The sequence below is a fragment of the Nipponia nippon genome, unplaced genomic scaffold (assembly GCF_047370975.1).
Source record: "Nipponia nippon isolate SJK-2023a ecotype South Korea unplaced genomic scaffold, ASM4737097v1 scaffold_6, whole genome shotgun sequence".
Lineage (NCBI taxonomy): Eukaryota > Metazoa > Chordata > Aves > Pelecaniformes > Threskiornithidae > Nipponia > Nipponia nippon.
This window is the reverse complement of record NW_028262380.1, coordinates 45,319,853-45,340,813: the sequence shown is the minus strand read 5'-3', so window position 1 is coordinate 45,340,813 and position 20,961 is coordinate 45,319,853. Positions and strand designations below refer to the sequence as shown.

The following is a 20,961-nucleotide window of genomic DNA, read 5'->3' as shown; positions in this document are numbered from 1 at the left end:
GCAAGATGAAGTATTCTTAGAGCTTATGTATCTTTCACTGATGGTAACCAGGAAAGGCTTACTGTTTATAAAATAGCAATTCCAGCATACAGGAATAACTGCATTCATCACTGGAAAAACACATTTTATTCCCATGTCTCCCCATAACACTGCTGATGTTTTTTCTTTTGTATACAGCAACAACAATATAGAGTAATCAAGCAGTCTACAGTGATAGAAACACTGACATTCCATTTATAACTTTGTATTAAATTCCAGTTTATTTTTGCATAAGATAAAAGACAATAGATAAACAAGTGAGTCTGTTAACAACTGAATATTCATAGCTAACCAGAAGAATCAATTATCTTCCTCTATTCTGGATTCATTTAAATTCTTTCAAAGTGCTTTAAAAACAAACCAAACCAAACCCTTCAAGGAACCACCCCATTTGACTAGAAATCTTGCAGATATGTTGCATTTATGTTAAACTAGAGGTGATGAAGATGATGAAAATTCTGCCCATTTCATAGCTCACCCTTTTGGAAGCGTAGATAGTCTTTCTGATTAGTACCTACCTCTCAAAACAGAGTGGTCTAAAAGCTTAACTTCATCAGTAAGTCCTTTCAAAATCAAGCCACACCTGACTTGCCAATACAGGATTTGGAAACTAGAACATTAAATGAGTTAGGCTCAGCAGTGAAAGCAGTCAAATCAGAGAAGAATTTATATGGCAAAAAAAAATGTTCACTTAGTCTGCATGGAGCTACATAATCCCACCGCTTTTCTATCTTCATTGCAGACTACCTTGTCTGACATTTACTTTGTGTAACAGAGTTATAACTACTTTTTAACTGTAATTCTGTATTAGACTACAAAGCCATGAAAAAGATTATACCCGGAAGCCAGAATTGTTCAAATAAAAAAAAAAAAAGAAGCCTGCCAATTTTAAATTTATTATAATAATACTTGAATTTTTTTTTAAACTTTGTCACTATTTGAAATGGATTTTTTAATAAAAATCACTATTTTTGCTTTTTCTGGGGAGGAATATTTGTTTCTCTTGCATCAAGATGCAAATGCAAGAACCTTATGATTTCTGATCCAAAACACATCAATAAAAATTGGAGTGTTGCTGTCACCATTTCCAATCTCCAACTGATTCATTTCAATTTTACATTAGGTAGAATGACTGTACGGACACCTATGAGATAATAAAATGCAATCCAAGAGCCTGATTGCACTCATTGCACAGCAAGATTGAGGAGATGTAAAACTTAAGATGCACCAAAAACTGAAGTTGAATATTCATGTGAACATAAATTAACTTCAGGACTCCTTGATGTTTTCTACAAGAAATATGTTATTTTTCATATTCTTTTAATATGATTAAATTCAAAATGCAGACAGGCACTATTATTTATGACAGGTCTGCAGATTTCAACATTTTGGCTGTATTATGAGCACAACTGAGGAAAATTCTCCTAATCCTGAACACATTTTCAACAGTACAATAACGTCTCCTATTCAGCCCTGGGGACGTTCAAAGACCTTTCTAACATTCTTCTACCACCACCCCCCCTTCCCCTCAATAATCACATTCTCAGGAAAGTTAATGGGCCAGCATTCTCTCAGTGGCAGGGAACTCTCTCACATTATGAACCAATACCTTCTAGATACTGTATTCAAGACGCGGTCTTTTTGTTTCTTTTCTCCTACTACAGCAATTCCAATATTTAGAAATACTGATAGCGATCATACACACTAAGGGCAGAAGAGAGCAAGAGTCTAATCCCACCTTGCAAAACAATCTTGATTTATCAAGCTTTTATGTTCAACAAGAACAAAAAACATTCATTGGGCTAAACCATGAGAGGATGGACAAAAAAGTGTCAAATTTTCAACAAAGGTATTGCCCTGAAAAACAACATATTTCATTTGAAGATATTGCTCTGAGTTCTTTTAATTTGTCATCTTGTTTTAAGTCCTCAGAGAGAACTGAGTCATAGACTTGGTTTGTTTTCAGTAAACATGCAGGCTAAAATCTTCCTCCATAAGATGAAGGCAAAGATATACAAATATTGAGATTATACAGCAGCTAGGTTCTTAACTGCAAAGCCGTACACTATCCTGTGTTTCGCAAAGGCGATTCGGTGTTTCCTTTCGTCATGTGAAAGAGAGACAAAGGTTCTCAGCTGGAGCTTCTGCTATTGAGAAGGCTTCACGAGAAACAGGTATAGCTTCTCTTTTTTTCTTCTCTGTTCAAAGTGACTAAAGAACGATTTCTGAGGCTAACAGGTTAGTTCATTGTGTCTCTTGTAAAACATACAATAACAACCCACACAGCACTAGCAATGAACTTATTTTACATTATTCTTTAGATTGAATAATTTGATGTTTCTGCAATGGATTTTAGCAAAAACACAAAGCACCACATTTGTTTTATGGCTGTTTGACCTGTTTCCATACTTGTGAAAAAGCGTTATTTTTCAATTGCAGTTATAAATTCATTTTTATAGGAAAAAAGTATGTGGGAAAAGTATGTATAGAATTTGACACAAAGAAATAAAGGAAAGAGGAAAAGTATATGTGTAGCAACTGAATAGACAAGAATTGTTTCTTTATTCAAACCTGGAAATTCTGCAAAGTATTTTTGATACTGACCTTCAGTACTAAATACTTTAGTCCTGCTCCTCTAATGGAAAAAGCATGATTCACTGATAAGTAAATAATGGACTTGTAGTGGTGAAAGTATTCAACTATTTTCCAGTAGTTATGTAAGGCCTACGGCAACAAACTCAAGCTACTTTCAAGTGGTTAAATAAAGAAGGATTTAAAATTCCGTTTCTTTAGACTGCCAACCAATACACTAATCACTAGCACATTGGTTCAAGTGTTAGTGATATATACCTACAAGCATTAAATATAATTTGCACATCTATATCTGTGACTCCTATCTATGTTATGTATTCATATAGTATGTTCATATAAAAAGTATTATTTGTAAAATATATACAGGCACCAAATTCCCTTGAAAGCTGAAGTTCTGAAAGAGTCTAAAAAACAGCAGGAATACCCAATCTTATAATGTACAGAAAGATAATATTTTTGGGGTTTTTTAATGGGTAATTTATTATTATTTGAAATGATACCTATATTTGCACGCAGACTCTGGTCCTGGAAATTGCCACTGAAACTTTAGAAGTTAACTGTATGGAAATGATAATGCCAGCCTAACACCTTAAGTATTATATATTCACTTGTAAATATTTCTTAACACTGCCACGCAAGTTAAAACATAAGATAACGATCAACAGCGGCATCTAACAAATCTGCCTAATATTAAGACTCATTAATACAGATCAGCCATGATGAGGTTTCTCAAACCTGGACTTCATTATCTAGTAAATCAAAGTACATTTGCCATAACAACGCTCTTTAATAGAGTTAACCCTTCTAGGTAGATTGAAGCTAGTGCTGTCATGCCTACCAGAGCAACAATTATTGGTTTAGATCTGTAATTAGTTAAAGCTTGCTGTTTAGAGACTACCATGAACTCTCTTTCCAAGACTACCTCTGTACTTCTCTAGCCCTAGCTTATATAAAGCGATAATATTGCTTAGTATTACAGAATGATTTAAAATACAATTTTAATTGTTTTCAACTTCTAAAATACATCTGTACAGTTGGACTTTATGATAGCACGTTGTGGATAATAAAACAACTCATGGTCAAAGCAACCTATAGTGTTCTAACCCCCTAAGGTATATCCCAAAGCATTGTATTCAAATTTCTGAATAGTCACTTCAGAATTTCTGAATAATTCAGTTTTTCCAAAATTCTTGAATGAAGTTTTCCACCTCAGAGACTCACATAAATTTTCTAAAGTGAAAGCATCTTAAGACATAATATTCCTCGTGTGTAAGTCCTGACAAAGACAACTGAATAGCTACTGTGCTAATGGAAACAAAATCTAAATCTTACCTGAGATAATTCATTAGTGTCCACAAGTCCGTTGTTGTCCGAATCAAAATAATTAAACATTTGATCTACAAGAAGTTTTTTTAAAGCCATTTTCTCATCTACAGTTTTATCTTTTGATTGTGCAATATATCTTCGATTTTGTAGATCCAGCAACATATTTTTCACTTTGGTGTATTCAGTAGGTTTGCATTTATCCCCTGAAAAGAAAATACACAACACAAGATTATTTTGAATTTGATTTCTTATTAAGAGTTTAAAAGTAAATAAAAAAAAATGCGGAAAGCAGAGAGTATTAACTTATAATAATAACAACACCAAAAGGGTTGCTTTATGAAGTAAGGAATTTGTTCTGTAGTAGTTTGATCCATATAATTTCCTTGTCTGCTCTTCAGATTAAGGTCAAAAAATTATTGCACTTGTAGATACTTTCTGCAGACAAAATTTCCTGTGTATGGAAACCAAGGAAAGTTTTAACAGTTTCCAAGCCTGTACTTTTTTTCATTTAGATCATTCTGGAAGGGTGCATCTGCAGATCTTTTTAAATGTTACCTTTGGTACAGCATTTCATATAAACATTCATAAAGTGAATACTGCAATGTAATATATGCAGTAAAACCTACAAATACGATACAAAACTATACATTATAAAGAACATATTTCATAATAATATTTGACTTCAGAAAGTAGAAATTACACTTGAGTGCTCATTAGATAGCTCTACCGTTTCATTTACTGAACATACCAAACTTATTTGAACAAGAGAAGGTGGGATTGCCAGAGGAAGAGAAAGGATATCTTTGACAAGATCTAGTTTATTCTTTTCATTATCAAGTCTTCTATAAAGCAGAAATTGCTACAGCAAATGTCCTACATATAGTGACTGCAGCCACTACTTATTCTAAACCGAAGCACAATACAGTGTATGTCTGATATTCTCTTATATCACTTGCTGTATATTTTAAATTGAACAGAGAAACAGTTTAGAAGCTTTTGTTTTTATTAAGATAACCTTAGTACTTCAAAAGTTTTTTTATAAGATGAGATATGTAAATGTGGACCAGCAAAATACCATGTATTTATTGCAAACACACATTTAGTTAGCTACTACTTAAGTTAACTTCAAGTAGTGAATTCAAGGCTAGAGCAATACACTGATTAGCAAAGAAAGCTATGTTTCATTCTTCTTCTTAGATGCTATGATGAAGATATAAGTATTAAAGAGGAACAATTATTTACCTCACAGAAACTGCTTAGGCAGTGGATCCCATTTAAGAAATGTCTAATTTACATGTATGAGACCAGAGTTTATTATTTTGGTGTATTTAACGGTATATGCATTATTGTGGTGACCGTACCACTATGTACACCTCCATCACCATTTCATAAGGTAGAGAGAAAAAAGTTCCTAAATACTTCTCACTAGCCTAGGGAGACTCAGATCTAGAAGAGAAGGACTCCTATGATAGAAGTTACATCGTGGAAGTAGACAAAAGGATTTTAGGAATCAAAGCCTCTCTAGCATTTTTTTTTTTTTCTTCTAAAAGCTATTGCCTGTTATGCAGCTATCCAAAAATCCCAACTGAAGTAACAGAAAAACAAAACCAAGCTGAATTTAACTGACAGCCTAAGCTACACATATTTGCATATTTGTCCTTACCTGCCAGAGGCATGGAGATTGAGGACTTACAATTTGTGAGAGTTGAGTTCTACGCGACTGCTTTTCAGGGGTCTAATGCAGAAATACTCAATTAGGGAAACATGTTTATTCCTTAGCCGTTTTGGAGCTGCAGTGAGCAAACCTTTCCATCTGAATGGATGCAGGCTCCAGGTAGTGGGGAGGGAAGAGAGCACTTAACTTTAACATACTCTGATTCATTTGGGTGAACAACAGAAGACTGGGCCAGGAAAACAAGTATCATATTTGTCTCCCCGAGATAACTTCTCTGGCTGCAGTATCCTCAGAGAGAGACAGTTTGGTTTTACTATGGTGCACTGAAGTCTAACACCATTGTACCTATACTCCTGGCGGGGGGGGAGATAAATCCTATTTCTTAGATACTATACTGCTCAGACCTAGTTACCACGTCCAGATTTTATGCCCTGTAAATTGTTTTTGATCAAACGGTTCTCATTCTGCAATTCTAAAGCTGCAAAGAGATATTTCTACCTTAGAGAAATGCAACATAAGTAAAGCAGTTTATTTCTTAATAATATCTGTTAAATCCTGGATTTGTCACAGTATCTTAGATGAGTCACTACAGGTCTGAGTTAGAAAAAGAAATGGAAAATGAACAAAAAAGTCACACTGATTTTTTTTTTTTTTCCTTGAGGCACAGGACAATGTCTCTCACTCTAATGATCGGTCAAGAATTGAATATAGGTTCTCACCTCTACAAAGACAATAATGATGCTAATGTTCACTAGAATACTAAAGATTTATTTATTAAATATGGACAACTTTTGCATGGGTTGCACAAAAATTTCCACATGAGACATAATACAAAGTAGTGTAAATTTAGAGAAAAAAATAAATATTTATTTATCATATGATCATGAAAAGCATTGCAATAATTAGTTGCTTTTCCTACTTTTAACTCAAAACAGAGTTTATGGAAAAAGCTTTTAAAGGAAGTTCAATCCCAGCCCAATAAAGACATTTTAATGCACTTTAGATCTAAAGCTGAAGGAATGATGAACTAATGTGTTCTCTCACAATACCTATTCAGAGAAAGAAGAAAGAATACAGACAACATATTTTCTACAGCATTTCTTTTTTGTACACTTCTCATTGCATAGCACAAATTTCTGAAACTAGTATAATAGTCATATAAGAGCACTTATATATATTACGTGTTTAGAAACTATTTTTACTTTTTTTCCTTTTAATATACAACATAAATGCTGCCTAATACAAAGTTGTCTGAGAGACTGCTATTGCCACAAATTTGACTACTTCTTGTAGAAAAACTTCATTCATAAATCAAGAATAGAAGGCTGTTAAACTTTTAGTCACACTCTTCACCTAGTAAAGCTACCACATCATCAGCGTCAACAAAATATCTTAAATTACATTGCATTAGTGTATATATGGTTTATATTACCTCATCAGGAAAATAACATAATTTGCTTACAACATGTTACTAAAATCTGTTATGGGTGTTCTACCCTAAGATAACTTTTCATTTTTATTTTTTCCTGTTCCTGTGATATCCTTTGGAAATATTTTTAACCTGAAAAGTAGCTGAAACTTATCAATATGTTGTATTAATTACCAACAGAAAATATTAATGTCTCTTTAATATTAATGAAAACAGAATTAAGGAAAGATGATGTTATTTAATTATCCAAAAAGTAGCTTTTTATAGATACTGAAACATTAATCACAATGGCAGTCTGTTGAAAACCAGCTGCAAATAAGGTGAATACAGTTCACAAATCAATTTCATGTCTCTACAACCCATCTTCAGCAGATGATTATTGCATACTCAATAATAGTGCTAAAGCCTATCCTCTTTATGGGGTTGTTTGTACCACATCCGTAAGATAATAGCTGCAATTTGCTCTCAGCATGTACCTGCTCACTCTACAGATCAACCTGACTGAATTACAGTCCCAGCCACGATAGTCCATTGGCTTCTAGTGTGTGTTTTTTATGTTTGCTAGAGCCCAGACTGATTCTTTTAGTGCTTCACTCACTTGTTTGAAAGCTAGTCCTCACGATGAAAATACTGCTAACATCTTTTGGAATAATCTCTGTGGGCCATCATTTATACTTTAAAACAGATGCTATTTTGTTTCTCACTTATCTAAATAGGTTAGCCTGACCCATATAAAAGACACCTTTATCAACAGTAGCTTCATACTCCCTGCAACCACACTGTGCCACAGTTCTCTGTAGTATGGAAGTAGAATTATTTTTGGTGATTGTTCATGACAAATCATAATAAGTAATGCAAGAATAACTTGAATTATTTTTCCTTCAGACACAGTGTAACATGTATCCATTTGATAAATCTTGGGAAGAGCATAGACATTCAGGGGTGGGGGTAGACACAACGTACATGCTGCACATGATGAACGTTTCGTTACTTTTCCTGTTCCCCCGCCTTATCGCACTGACTGAGAATATCAAACTTTTGCAATGAAAGCTAGGTGATGTGCTTAGCTACTATAAATAAAAGTAAGCATGTAAGTAAAAGTAGCTGTCACTTACCAACAGGAGGTGTTTAAGAAACTGGTGAGAAGAAAGTGATTTTTTTTTTTTTTTTAATTGCAGCAAATAAAAAAAGAGAGAAAAGAGAGAAAAGTACTGTCTGATACTTATAGTATATATACTTAAATAGGTGCAGGCAACTTACATTCTTCAAAAAGAGCCTGAACACTGTATAGCAATTGTACCCCGAAGTTTACATCCATTTTTTTTCCTATTACTGCTTTAGTTTTCATTATGTTTGGCAAAGTAATCTGTTGTAATAGAACTATTATATTTTGATCTAACACTCACCTTTTAAATCTTACTATGCATTCTAACAACAGATTTTAGTCTGGTGACAGACGAACCTTCAGTTTATGATCTAAGTTAATTGCAGTTGTGGCAAAACAGGTTTACACAGCTATACTACATTTAAACATTTTCCTTTTATACATAATTCAAAGTAATCTTTACACCAAAGACTCCATAGTCTTGAACATAAGGACAAACATGATTGATGGATGCAGCTGACGGATAAGGGGATCGCAAGGAAACACTGAGACACTGCTAGTCAACGCAACGCACGGTTTCATTAACAAATCACCCTCTGATCTCATTGCCATGACTGCCTTTTATGTAATATTCACGGAAATGTGAAGCAGATGTTTAAATTACCAGAAGGAGGCTCTGTTTACAGGAGACCTCCCCCAGCCTGGAGTAGCAGCACAGACAAAAACTTCAGAGTTGCTTTATTTATGTTCCAATTTAGTAAGCATAACTTGTGAAATAGTTGTCTCAATGACACACAAATGGTAAATGGGGATTAAGTATGACAACCTTTATAGTGAGGAAAAGTAATTTATGCTTAACAGCTGAGAAAGACAAACTGCTGGGAATATACTACAATTATATTACTTCCAAAAAAGACCTACTAAATTCTATATACTTATCTACATACATGAAAGAGTAACCTACACATTGTGGATAATTTACTAACTTAATTCAGTTTTATAGCTTTTTTTTTTTTTTAATTTGTGAACTGGGTTTCCTACACAAATAAATAGTTAATTCCTGAAAACCTAATAGAAAACAGTAACAGCAAATTTTGTGTTTTCTTGTTCTTTTTTGTTTGCTTCATTCATGGAAAGGACTAACACTACCATGCAGCCGATTTTGTCAAAACCAAAAACCTCTGCTATGATTTATTTTACAAGTTTTCTGACGTCTCCTGTGCAATCCTAGAAGGTGTGCAGAAACCTAAAAATGACAAAACAAACACACTGGAATCAAAGTGCTATTCTCCAGTCCCGTATCTTGTAATTTTTGAAATAGTGATAGTCCTAGGGTTTGCTTAATTGAAACTCAATAATAGTAGAAAAGTGGAAACACTTGACTGTTTCCATCCATGCGGCAAAATCGAGTGTTGCAGCTGTACCTCTGTTACCTAGGGAACAGCTGAAAGTTAGATTTTCAGTGCTATTGTCCTCCTAGACAGTACTGAAGAGACAATATTAGCCCTTAATACAGAAAAAAGTTGTATTTGACAATTTAAGTCTTACTTAATTTGCAAGAGAAAGATATGCCTCAAAACTTGCTAGTTGTTTATGAAAACTTGGCAAATGAATATAGACATTATTCTTAACACCTGTAGAAAAACATTAAAGAATCAGCTAAGGTAATAGTTTAGGAGTCACTCCTTAAATACAAATTCAGATCTCAGGTGTTGGTATTACATAGTTTTTGGAAAAACAGTAGTATACATAGAGAAGGAAAGATAACATGTAATTCAAAAAATGCAATAAAGACAAACCATCTGATTTCTGTTCTCAGTTCTTTCACCACTTTCACAGTTAATACAGGTATTTTAACCTTTCCTTGCCTTAGCATCTCCATCTACACAGCAGGAATGCCTCTTGTGTCAGAGAGCTGATGAATCATTAATATTCATGGGGTGTCTATCTCCATGAAAGTCATCAGCTGCTGAGATACAATTGGATTCTGAGATATTTTATGATTTTGAGCTGAGTTGTATCTATATAGCACAAATGGTTTCCACAAAGCCATTTTTCCTTCAAAATTAAAATAACTTCATAGCTCCCAGAAGTGGCAACTAGTTTTCAGTGGACCACATTGCATCTGAACAGTTTTAAGTATTCCAAACCTGATATAAACATTAATCAGATTTTTGGAAATGGAATAGACCTGATAAGCAGCAAGCCTACTGTTAATCTTCTACACGCATTTTGAACATACTCAGAATAATCTAATTAGCCAAAACAATTCACTGCAAAATTACAAATTATATTCCATGGAGCAAAAATGAGAAATTAATCCAAGATAACATACATATATATACACACACATATATAAACTAATACAGATACGCACATACATGTTCATGTGCACATATACACCCCCATACACAGGATGAAGAAGTCACTACAGATATGGCCTGCTATCAGTTCAATTTCAAACATAACACAAGAGACAACTTGAAGGTCTTCATCCATTCAGCTATTTTTCAAGATCCAGTCTCTATAGATGAAGCATGAAAGCTGTAATCTTACTTGTAGCCCTAACAGATAAAGGAACATTTTAAACCACCAAAATTGCATAGGTTTATCTGAAAGAAACTTCAGGTTCAGGTGTCATTTCACAATGTCTTATTTTCCAATATCAAACTCTTATTTTCCAAATCTAGAGCTCAACAGTTTTGACTCTTATTCTCCGCTCTCCTCACTGAAGCTCTGGAACTGCACTTGAAGAGAAGCAAATCTCATCTGTACATAGACCTAACTTTTGACCTATGGTCCAGAAGTTGAGGGGTGTGGAGAGGAGAGCTTTACACTCAAAACTAGTATTTTTCAATAAAAATTCCTGGATAAACAGGGATTAATATCAAACCTTTTCCCTGTTGCAGATACGTTTAAAATAAAAGCTGAGAATTTTCTACCATTTTTTAAAAACATAGGAGTTTAGGGCTGCAAATCTTGGCCCTAAAGCTGCTCAGCTTTACATATTCCGAATGAAGGAAAAAAAAAAACATTTTGCATCTCTGGGTTTGGCTTTTGGTTTGGATTTTTTTTTTTTTTTTTTTAGCTACTTTATATAGCACATGGTCTGCTTTATGTCTTTGCAGCACCCGTACTTTCCCATGACTTATATATAATTATCTAAATCTAAATTCAGCATTACTGTCAAAGTTAGATATTTGGTTGTTAAGGAGTTCAATTCTTCAGTTCTTCTGTGTAAATAGGTCTAAGTAGCTACAAGGATTGTTACAAGCTTTCAATGCAGTGTTGTCTATTTATATGCAGTATATGTATAAAAATACCTCCCACATACATAAAGACCCTACTATCCAGAGACAGCCACATAAATACAAAATTTTAAAGTTTTATCTGTCATTGTCCTTAGGCAAATACTTCTAAGTGATTACCATAGCTGGTATATAAAACAGAATTGAAGCTACCTTTTCAAAGCCTTAGTTCCACTTTGTAAATAAGGAATAATGCTGTCCTTTCCTCAAATATTACTGGTTAAAATGCTCTTAAACCATTCTGATCTTTCAAAACTGTAAATCATAAGACAGAAGTCATAATTTTACTTAATTACACATATCTGTAACATATCAGACACAAGTCTGGCATCCCATCTTATCTGGAGACATATATAAATAGCTTTTCAGTGCTTAAACAATGAATAGTTCAGGTAAATTATTCAGATTTTTCTTAACGATATACCACTTAAGTTAAATATCATTAGAAGCTGAATCAAATTTGCATTAAGAAAATAGAAAAAAAGGTAATAGTATTTTTTTTTTTTCTAAGACTAGTTAGAACAAATGTTACATGGTGTGAGAAAGATTAATCCAAAAAGTAACTAGGAAATGAAGAAAAGCACCAAAATCAGCATTTGGGGTGGGGGGGACGATGACTTCTACTTGTTAATGCAGAGTGGTTAACATATCACAGGTCTCTTGACAGAAGAAAATAGGTCATATAAACCTTCACCTTCAAGATGACATTTGAAGGCTAAAGCAGGTTGACAATAATGATCAAAACATCATTTTCCACAGCTGAGAAAACACTGAAGGTACAGATTGTTTGGACTGCATGTTAGCATCACAAACACCATAAGCAGAGTTAGTATGTAACTGGCAAATGCAAAACTCTTCTGCAGGATTGACCCTGCCTTCAAACAAATCAAAAGCCCACACCAATTTCAAGCAGTGATATCACTTCTCAAAATTTCTTGATGTCTCAGATGCTTACCTCAGGGTATTCTACCATAAAAAAGAAGAGATGAAAATCGGTACATTTAACAAATGTGCCCAATTTTCCAAACATATCAGAATATTTCAGGCATGTTACTCCTCTTTTCCCAACACATGCTGAAGAGATTACCTATTCCCTGATTTTTTGATTTCTTGTATCCAGTTCAAGCTTCCAAATCAGTTTTTCTATTTGTCCCACACATAAAAAAAATAACTTCAATTTCATAAGTAAAAATTCAAATACAACATTAATAAGAAGATAATCTGGACCTCCTTGTCCTTCCTAGTTTATTAAAAGAAAAACTGAGAGAGAAAAAGATAAAAGCAGTGTGCCCCAAAGGCAGGCATTGCTAAAAATGAAGGTTGAGACAGGAGTTTACTGCAGCATTTTATTTCCCCCTCTAGTAGAGTTAATCCAGCCATTGCTGTTAGTCTTCCTCCCACAGGGCTCAGACAATTTTTGACTTGCAGTATCTAGAATGATACTATGAAAGCTATGAAATGCTACAGGCTTACATTAAAAAAATAAAAAAAAAAGATTAAAAAGTATTCCAAATCCAGCAGGGAAATACTTGTGGGATGTAAGCTTAGCCATAAATCTATGTAGAGTTCTGCTTTTGCTTCTCAGGAAGCATGTGTCAAAGGGCTCTCTTTTATTTAGGAAAAAAAACCAAACTTACTGAAAGAGATGAAACATGACTTATATTAAGTCACAATCTTCCTTTTCCCAAGGGCTTCCGAGAGATGCAGAGTATTTACAGGTTTATGAAGGCGAGGTGTCAAGACTGGGTTAAGCCTAACTAAAACAGCGCTACAGTTAAAAAGTACAGTTCTGTTGCTCCATTTCTATTTCTCCCCTTCCATCGCACATTCCCACCACTTTCTTTGTTTCACTTTTAGTGCAGTTGGCTTTTGGTGCTAACTACAGAAGTTGTTACATTCAGCCTTTTGCTATAGGAAAAAGAGAACTAATTTTATGTGTATGTTTACATATTGAACCAAAAATTTGTTATTCAAATTAATATTTTAAGCAGTCTATTAGCCCAGATTATTTAACTAATTCAGAAAAGCCTCAACAACACAGATAAAATTACTTTAAAAACCTTCCTAGTATCTTATTGAAATATCTATCTTATGCTTGTTCTTCTAGTTTTTCTCTGGGTACCAAGGTTTCAATCTTTTCCTCGGGAAGAATGGGGGGAAAGGGGTATAAGGAGTCAAGAGCATCCTGAGATCATCATCATGAGGAATACGAAGGTATGGTGAGAGGTTCTTCCTCCTCAGTCTCCGCATCTGCTTGGGTTAGTTTTATATGTTACACTATTTGAACCTCCTGCTTCTTTTTGGTAACAAGGTTAAGTATGAAAATGGAGAAATCTTCCCCCAGCCTCAGTTGAAATACAAGGCTATTATTTGTTAAGCATAGATTATCCATATACGGTTTTGAGAGAGCTTAAGGTAAACAGGGTAGGCAATAGTCATTTGACTACTAGGCAATTTTTGAAAATGGTAATATCAGCTCAGGCCAAGGTAAGACCAGGCAAGTCCTGAGACCCTCTGCACTGTCAGGTGAATACAAGAAAGGGGGAAAGAAAAAAAAAAAAGTCACATTCTACAGGGCTATTCATCTTTGAGGCACGATTACAGTATAAGCTAAAGCAATTCAGGGAGTTCTGAGCTACGGTGGACCAAGGTCAGTAAGTGTACGTGACAAAACTTGATTTTAGCCTGCGTAAGGAAGAGTCATAAATAGTGCTTCCCAGGTTGAGCATCATAGTTCTGTACTTGTTCTCTGCTTTCTCCATCTTTCCCACAGAGACGGAAGGGAACATGCTGGTTTGGCAACAGAGGGAGGAAAACAAGATTTATAAATTGAAACTCAAGTAAAGGAGTATGCAATTTGCCTTTGAATCCACACCAGAATGTAACCTAACCATACTTGTCTGGCACCAGCATAAGCATGTGATCGGCCTGATAAGTCTTAACAACTTCATGTATCGCTTTCAGGTTAAGTGTTTCTCTACCATATTTAGTGTAGGCTTCAAATTGTATTTTGAGGTTTAAACACATTTTGAAAACTGATCAGTTATGGTTGGGAAGATGATGTCAAAAGGGTTTTAGTGAAACTGGAAACCTGGCTGAGAACTGTGTGCAGCTCCATTTATTTTAATGTTACCAGGTCATCTACTATACTATAAATTTCTACATGCTTACCTAATTCACTGTTCCAGAAAGAAAGAAAGGTGATGTAGGAAAAGACAGCATTGTACTATGAACACAGATACCAGTATCTCCCTTAGCTATGCATGAAGGGCTTAAATATTGTAAACATGGCTGCTAGCATTTTATAATGATATGTTTTATCACAGGTCTTGCAATATTATTACATGATGGATGAGGTGAAGGTAAAGTACTGTGACAATCATACATTGGTAATACCCACTGTGGAGGTTTTATATTAAAAACATCATATTCTTTTAACAATAATTTGGCATCACACACAGTTGTATCTGAATTTTTGCTCATACTAATCCTTGAAATTGGAGTTGTGTAAACCAATGCAAGAAAAAGGCTAGGCCTACGTAAGCTCACTTCACTTACTTTTAGAGATGCAGTGTGTACCTTGCAAAGTTGTGGGATTATACACAAATGTATTTTGACCAGTCATCCCTAAACAGAATTTGGATCATTGTTTCCTTTCACAAACAGGCACAGAAAAGGCTACCTAGAGAGGATAGATCAATAATTTTATTCTAGATTCACTACAAAGAAATAACTGTTTTAGTCAGAGATTTATCTATACGACTACAAAAAGCCTGCTGACCTAGTAGTTGTTTCAAAGATGTTACTGTTTTTATGTAGAGACTTGTATCTTTATTCCTCATCTGTTTTGATGCAGAAAGACATAAAAAAAAAAATTAGACTCTTCAGCTTTTCACCAATTGCAATGAAATTCATAGCTTTATTTTCTTACAACTGAAGCTTTAAGTGTTTTGTTCAGCACTTAACCTTCAGCAGAAATGTCCTTATTCACATAGACTTACATATTTAAAAAGTAGTTTCCTTTCTATTTGGTTTCATACTGATTCTGTGTTTCTAGATACAATCCTTCACATACTTCAAAAAGAAAATGTCTACTGATTATCACTAACTTATAACACCTATAGCTCTCAAAGTGAGGAGCATTTATTCAAATTGAACTTTGCCAAAATTTAAACAAGAAATTAAAGCCATCTTTCCCATTACTGTTTAGAGAAGAAATGGTACAATTAGACAAGGCTTACTTTAGAAACAATGTTGGTTTTGATTTGTTTTGTTTTGTTTTTTTTTAAAAACCCAACACAACAACAAATCCAAAACTCGGAGCAAGCAGAGCTGAAATTTAACTGAAATTTCAGCATTTTATAACTGTATATAGAGTAAGGCTAAAGCCCAAACTTTAACTTCCCAGCTTTCTATCAGACTATATTTCTAACCTTTCTAATCTAAGACTGTATCAATATGACAATCTAACGGTCTAGCAAGAATTACATGCAAATGGATTTTGGAAAAATATTTGTAACAAGCTTAAAATAAGACATATAAAGGGCACAGAATTTCTACTCCAAGAGAGAAAGCATATACACACATATATATAAAAGCACCAACCAGATGCACATACACAACAATTGAAAATATGTATTCGATTTTTAAGCTTGATATTTTTCCATTAAAAAAAAAAAAAAAAGAGTCAATAGCTGGAAAGTTAGGACAGAAAATTGCTGAAATTTGGTGTCATGTAATGCTAACTCAGTGGCTTTATTTTTTGCCAGAAATTGTAAGATACAAATTTTCATGAGAATTACAGCATTATTACTTTTCATGAGAATTACAGAATTATTATTATTTACTGAATTGATTTATATATCATCCTATTCTAAGACAAGTTTTGAAGACACAGGAAGTATTTTCTTCCTCAGAGTTTTTGAAAAACTAGAGGAAACATTTAAATTAATATGAATTAAAATTTTAAAAAATTCCATTCAAAAGCAAGCATTCATCACTGTCAACAGCTGTGATAAAGATCCTGACAAGAAACACCTCCATCACAAATCTGAATATATACGTGTTCAAAAAAAAAAAAAAAAAACAAAAAAAACCCCCACCAACTAATTCTGCATACTCCATTGGTAAGAAAATTATCTTTATTTAGCAGATATGCAAACCAAAGCAATCTAAGGTAACAAGAATCCAACAAAATTTCCTACCATTTTAAGATCTTCTCTGCTTTTCTTGTCATCACTTTGCTTGATTAAATTAGAATGAAGGGGGTTTATTTTTTTTAATTGCCCTAATTCTAATTTCAATTTTTTGCAATCTTTTTGCTTTCTCTCTGTGACTGTTGGACAGTGTTTTGTTACTGATTTAATGCAGCTGCCTTCCAGCCCCAATGATGACTGTCTCCTAACCATAACTCAAGACAAGTGTCAGACATACGAAGATGTCTATATAACGAGTACCATATGTGTGTCAATCATTACTATTAAGATGCCAAAAGGAAGTTATATGCAGGCCATCGTTTGCATCTGAACCAAAGAGAACACATTTAAATATGTTATTTCAGCATTAACTTAGTTTTGCTGATGGATTCTGAATCTGTCAGTGTATACACCAAAGAGAGATAACTTTCAAAGTAAGCATGGAAATTACAATTTGAATAGTTTTAATGATTCTGCAATCATATTTCTTTCCTGGAACAGTGCTTTTTGTTTCGTTTTGTTTTTTTTTTTAAACAGCAAAAGTCTCTTTACTTATCCTAAGTTTTTAGGATAAAAATGGATATTAAAAAATCAAGCTACACTTATTAAATGACAACAGCTGACTTGAAAGACCATTTGTGGATGAAAATACCATATAACAATTCTTGTCACAATTTTTAGATGTTAAAACCATATTCCAGCTCTGTATTATTTCATGTTAATAAAAAGTGGAAAGCTTTCATAATTTTTTATTACTCTCCCAATCTGAATAAAATATTTCTTTGATAATGTTAAAATTTACTGATGTTTGTATTGCCTAGTTAATGGCTTTCCTTGGAACCGTTTTAGAGATCACTGAGCACAGTGCTAAGAGATCATGGAAGTTTGTCTTGGTAATACCTAACACTTATATTGCTTCCTTAACAGGTATATTTATAGTTACTATATTTTATATAAAGAATCTGAAATAGGTGGTTTGGTTTATCTAATGTAAACATGACAGTGAACACAAGACAACATCTAACACTTTAAAACAAGGACTTTCATCCTGTTTACTAATATGGGCCACACAGCAATTTTGGGTCCATCTATTCTATCACAACAGACTGTGCAACTGTGGCAAAGCTGACAGTTTTAATTCCATGCACCTCCTCTTCACAGATAGATGAAGGGAGATAGCGTAAGATTCCAGAATACCGAACCTGCAAAATGGACACAAATTTTAAAGTAAATAGGCTTCCAGCCTCTAAAACCAAATACTGAATGGGAAAAAGGCACCATTATAGTTGCCTTTTTGGGTATTCCTCTGTAAGGGAATTCTAATCTCAAACCATATTAAAACGCTCTGCCCCACCACATATTTTGTGAAGCTTCCACACAGTCCTGAAGCCACACAGGCTCAGCTGTTCTATGGAGAAGGCTTCACGTTCTTCCTCCAAGAAGTTTTACCTGGTCAGAGTGCAAACACCAAGGCAATGTACAGCAAGAGCAGAGAAGTTTCAGTGACCGAATTATATTAACATATGCAAATGGAAGAGACCCTTAACCATCAAAGAAAATTTTACATACTTGTTAAGAAAAAATAAAAGTGTGAATGTTTAAAAATAGCATTTAATACATCTGATAAACCTCTAAAATAATAAATTAGGAAAAACAGGGGTCACTTTTTTCTCAAAGCTATGGAATATCAGTGAACTCTCATTTAAGAAACACTACAAACAAACCTTATATAAATTTCATATTGGTTGGTTGCTTGAAATAGCAGGCAAGATTTGATTTAGATAATATTCCCTCCATTTTAGTTTCTTATACTAAGCAATGCTGTAATAAAGAAATTAATATTTTGATAAAGATACTTCTTTTTCATACATGAGAGGAAAATATACAGGTACAATCGTACTACTACTACCAGATTACTTAGTGGATTTGGTCAAACTCTATTCTATTTTTGCAAACTCATTATAATTCAAAATTAAAGCATAAGGAATTCACAGAAAACTCACGTACTGTCTGAAAACATATTTTATATGCACTGAAAAACGGTGACAAAATCTCTGGTGATTCAGTATGACTGAATTCTGCATACTAGTACAAGTCTTTCACTTGGGGTTAAGTTCCTCACTAGCTAGACACCCAACGCATATTTTCAAAAATCCTTGTCTGGAAATAAAAAGCATGTGTTAACTGCTATTAGTCTTGAAGTCTTCTCATACTAGTATCCATAGGCATACAAAACTGATTTTAAAGACTGAAGTCTTTTGAAAAAGCAGTACATTGGAAAGAAAATTGTACTGGTATGTACCCCACTGTGTGAAGGGATGACACTCTTATTTTAATGATTTGTAAATTTGAGCAGGCTTAACCTAAATTTGCCTCTAGACCTTGACTGAAAAGGGAAGGAGAGGAAAAAAGGTGGAAAAGAGCTTTGTATTACCCTAATTCCAAGATTATTTTCAGGTTAGGTAGTTTTCATAGGTTTCTACCACTGACAGGTAACCAGAACTTAGCCTGTTATCAAACTCTGAGATTGAATTCTATCATTTACAAACAAGGGGTTCCACAACATTCACGCTGTAGAGGCAAGGAATATTATTTTTGTCATTATTATGATTATTAGTACTATTATTCCTTCCCTGAGAAAAAAGTAGGATTAAAGCACTACATAGATTTGCTTTGCAAGACTAAATTTGTTTATAAGGCAGTTCCAGTTGCTTAGACTGTGCGTTATGCATGCAGCGCCGCCTGAAAAAGCCAGATTTCTTGCTTGTTCTCCAAACTAGCCAATACATTGCAGGCTTTGCAGACGGAGTCACTTCACAACTAATCTTGAGCATGAAACTCAATCTTTTTTTCTCTTCTTTTTTCTACACTCCCTACCTAGTAAAGGGGGAGTGGGTCGGGTGGACATAAAATTGTCTTTTAAAAATAATAAAATAACCCTGAACTTATATAAAGATGAAGATGTTAAAAGCCATTGGCATTATAACTCTACAAAAAGAAACAGAGAAATAAGTACAGGCATTCTTCGCATCTGGATTGGCAGGGTGATATTCTTGGGTTTGGTTTTGTTTTGTTTTGTTTTAAAGGAAAACAGGAATACAAAAATTCTCACTTCAATACTTCTCAGAAATTCATTATTCCCCCATTAGATGTATTGGCAGGAAATAAAATGAACAGCATTTAGATACAGATTTTCACCTTTATAAATGAATAAGCTTATTTCACCTTCTAACTTCACCCAGTCTGTTGTTGGAAGAGATAGTCAAGATCCTTTCCCAAATACTCAAAATACATGTTTTTGAAGTCTCAAGCAGATTGTAAATATTACGAAAATTTAATTACCAGTAACCAGAATTCTCTGAGATGCAAAGTCCACATGTGTATTTATACTTTGTGACTGCTACAATGAGTTAAGAAAATTTTTTTGGCCTTGTCCTTTGTGCATATACTGCATACAATATATCACTGGATTGGACTGAATAGGAAACGAATGGGAATCGAGTACATATGTGACATGCAGCTCTTTAAGAACTCTCATTTTCTTTAAACCTCTAAGGAACTGTCATCATGTCAGTTCAAAACTTTAGTGATTCCAAGCAATGACCTGACCACTTAAAATCACTTTGAGTCCTTCCTGTGAATAAGGCTCTTCATTAAAGGCTGTCAACCATAGCTAATTCAGCAAGGGTACACTGCTGTGTGAGAGTAAACAGAAACAGCAAGAAACCATGATACACGTCTCCAAGAAAGGGATGTTCTAGTTACATTTGTAGGCCAGCTGAAATGTGTTATAAGCCTTCAAGGCAGTTCCATCTTTTCTGACTTGTAAGAGGTTTCAATGCAATCTGTCATTCTTCAAAAATCCGCCAAGACAAACGGCCAAGAATTTTGGGACTGCATTTGAGATCTAATGCTTGATACACGGCCAGCTTCATAGAGTCACAAGTCCTGAAAAAAGTGTCAGTACTATGAGAAGACATACTAATGAAGGTGGAAACTGGTTACTAAATATGAACCTATTACCTAGGCCAAACACAGTGCTTACATTTGTTCCCAAGAGACGTGGATGTGAAGGGGCTTCTTCTGGAAGGCCCTTCCAGCTTTAAGAATAATCTAAATCACAAGGAGGGAGATTTAAAGAAGTCACTTATGTCAGAGTACTTATTTGCTTAGGCAGATATTCAATTCTTCATTTAAGTTCTCAGCTTAAATGTACAAAGTCTGGAGTACTTTTTTTAATCCTCTTGAAGAATGCTTTAAATTCATTTGGATATGGTATGTATCACCAGAGA

At 34.1% G+C, this 20,961-nt stretch overlaps 1 protein-coding gene across 2 annotated transcripts in view; it reads right to left on the bottom strand.

Annotated features, from left to right (window-relative positions):
• FSTL5 (follistatin like 5) overlaps window positions 1-20,961 on the bottom strand; it is a 326,873-nt gene that overhangs the window by 150,883 nt on the left and 155,029 nt on the right. For both annotated transcript variants that reach the window (XM_087737586.1, XM_087737587.1), the window contains exon 5: window positions 3,964-4,160. In XM_087737586.1, the coding sequence (XP_087593712.1) occupies window positions 3,964-4,160 (197 nt within the window). The remainder of the gene's footprint in view (window positions 1-3,963; window positions 4,161-20,961) is intronic.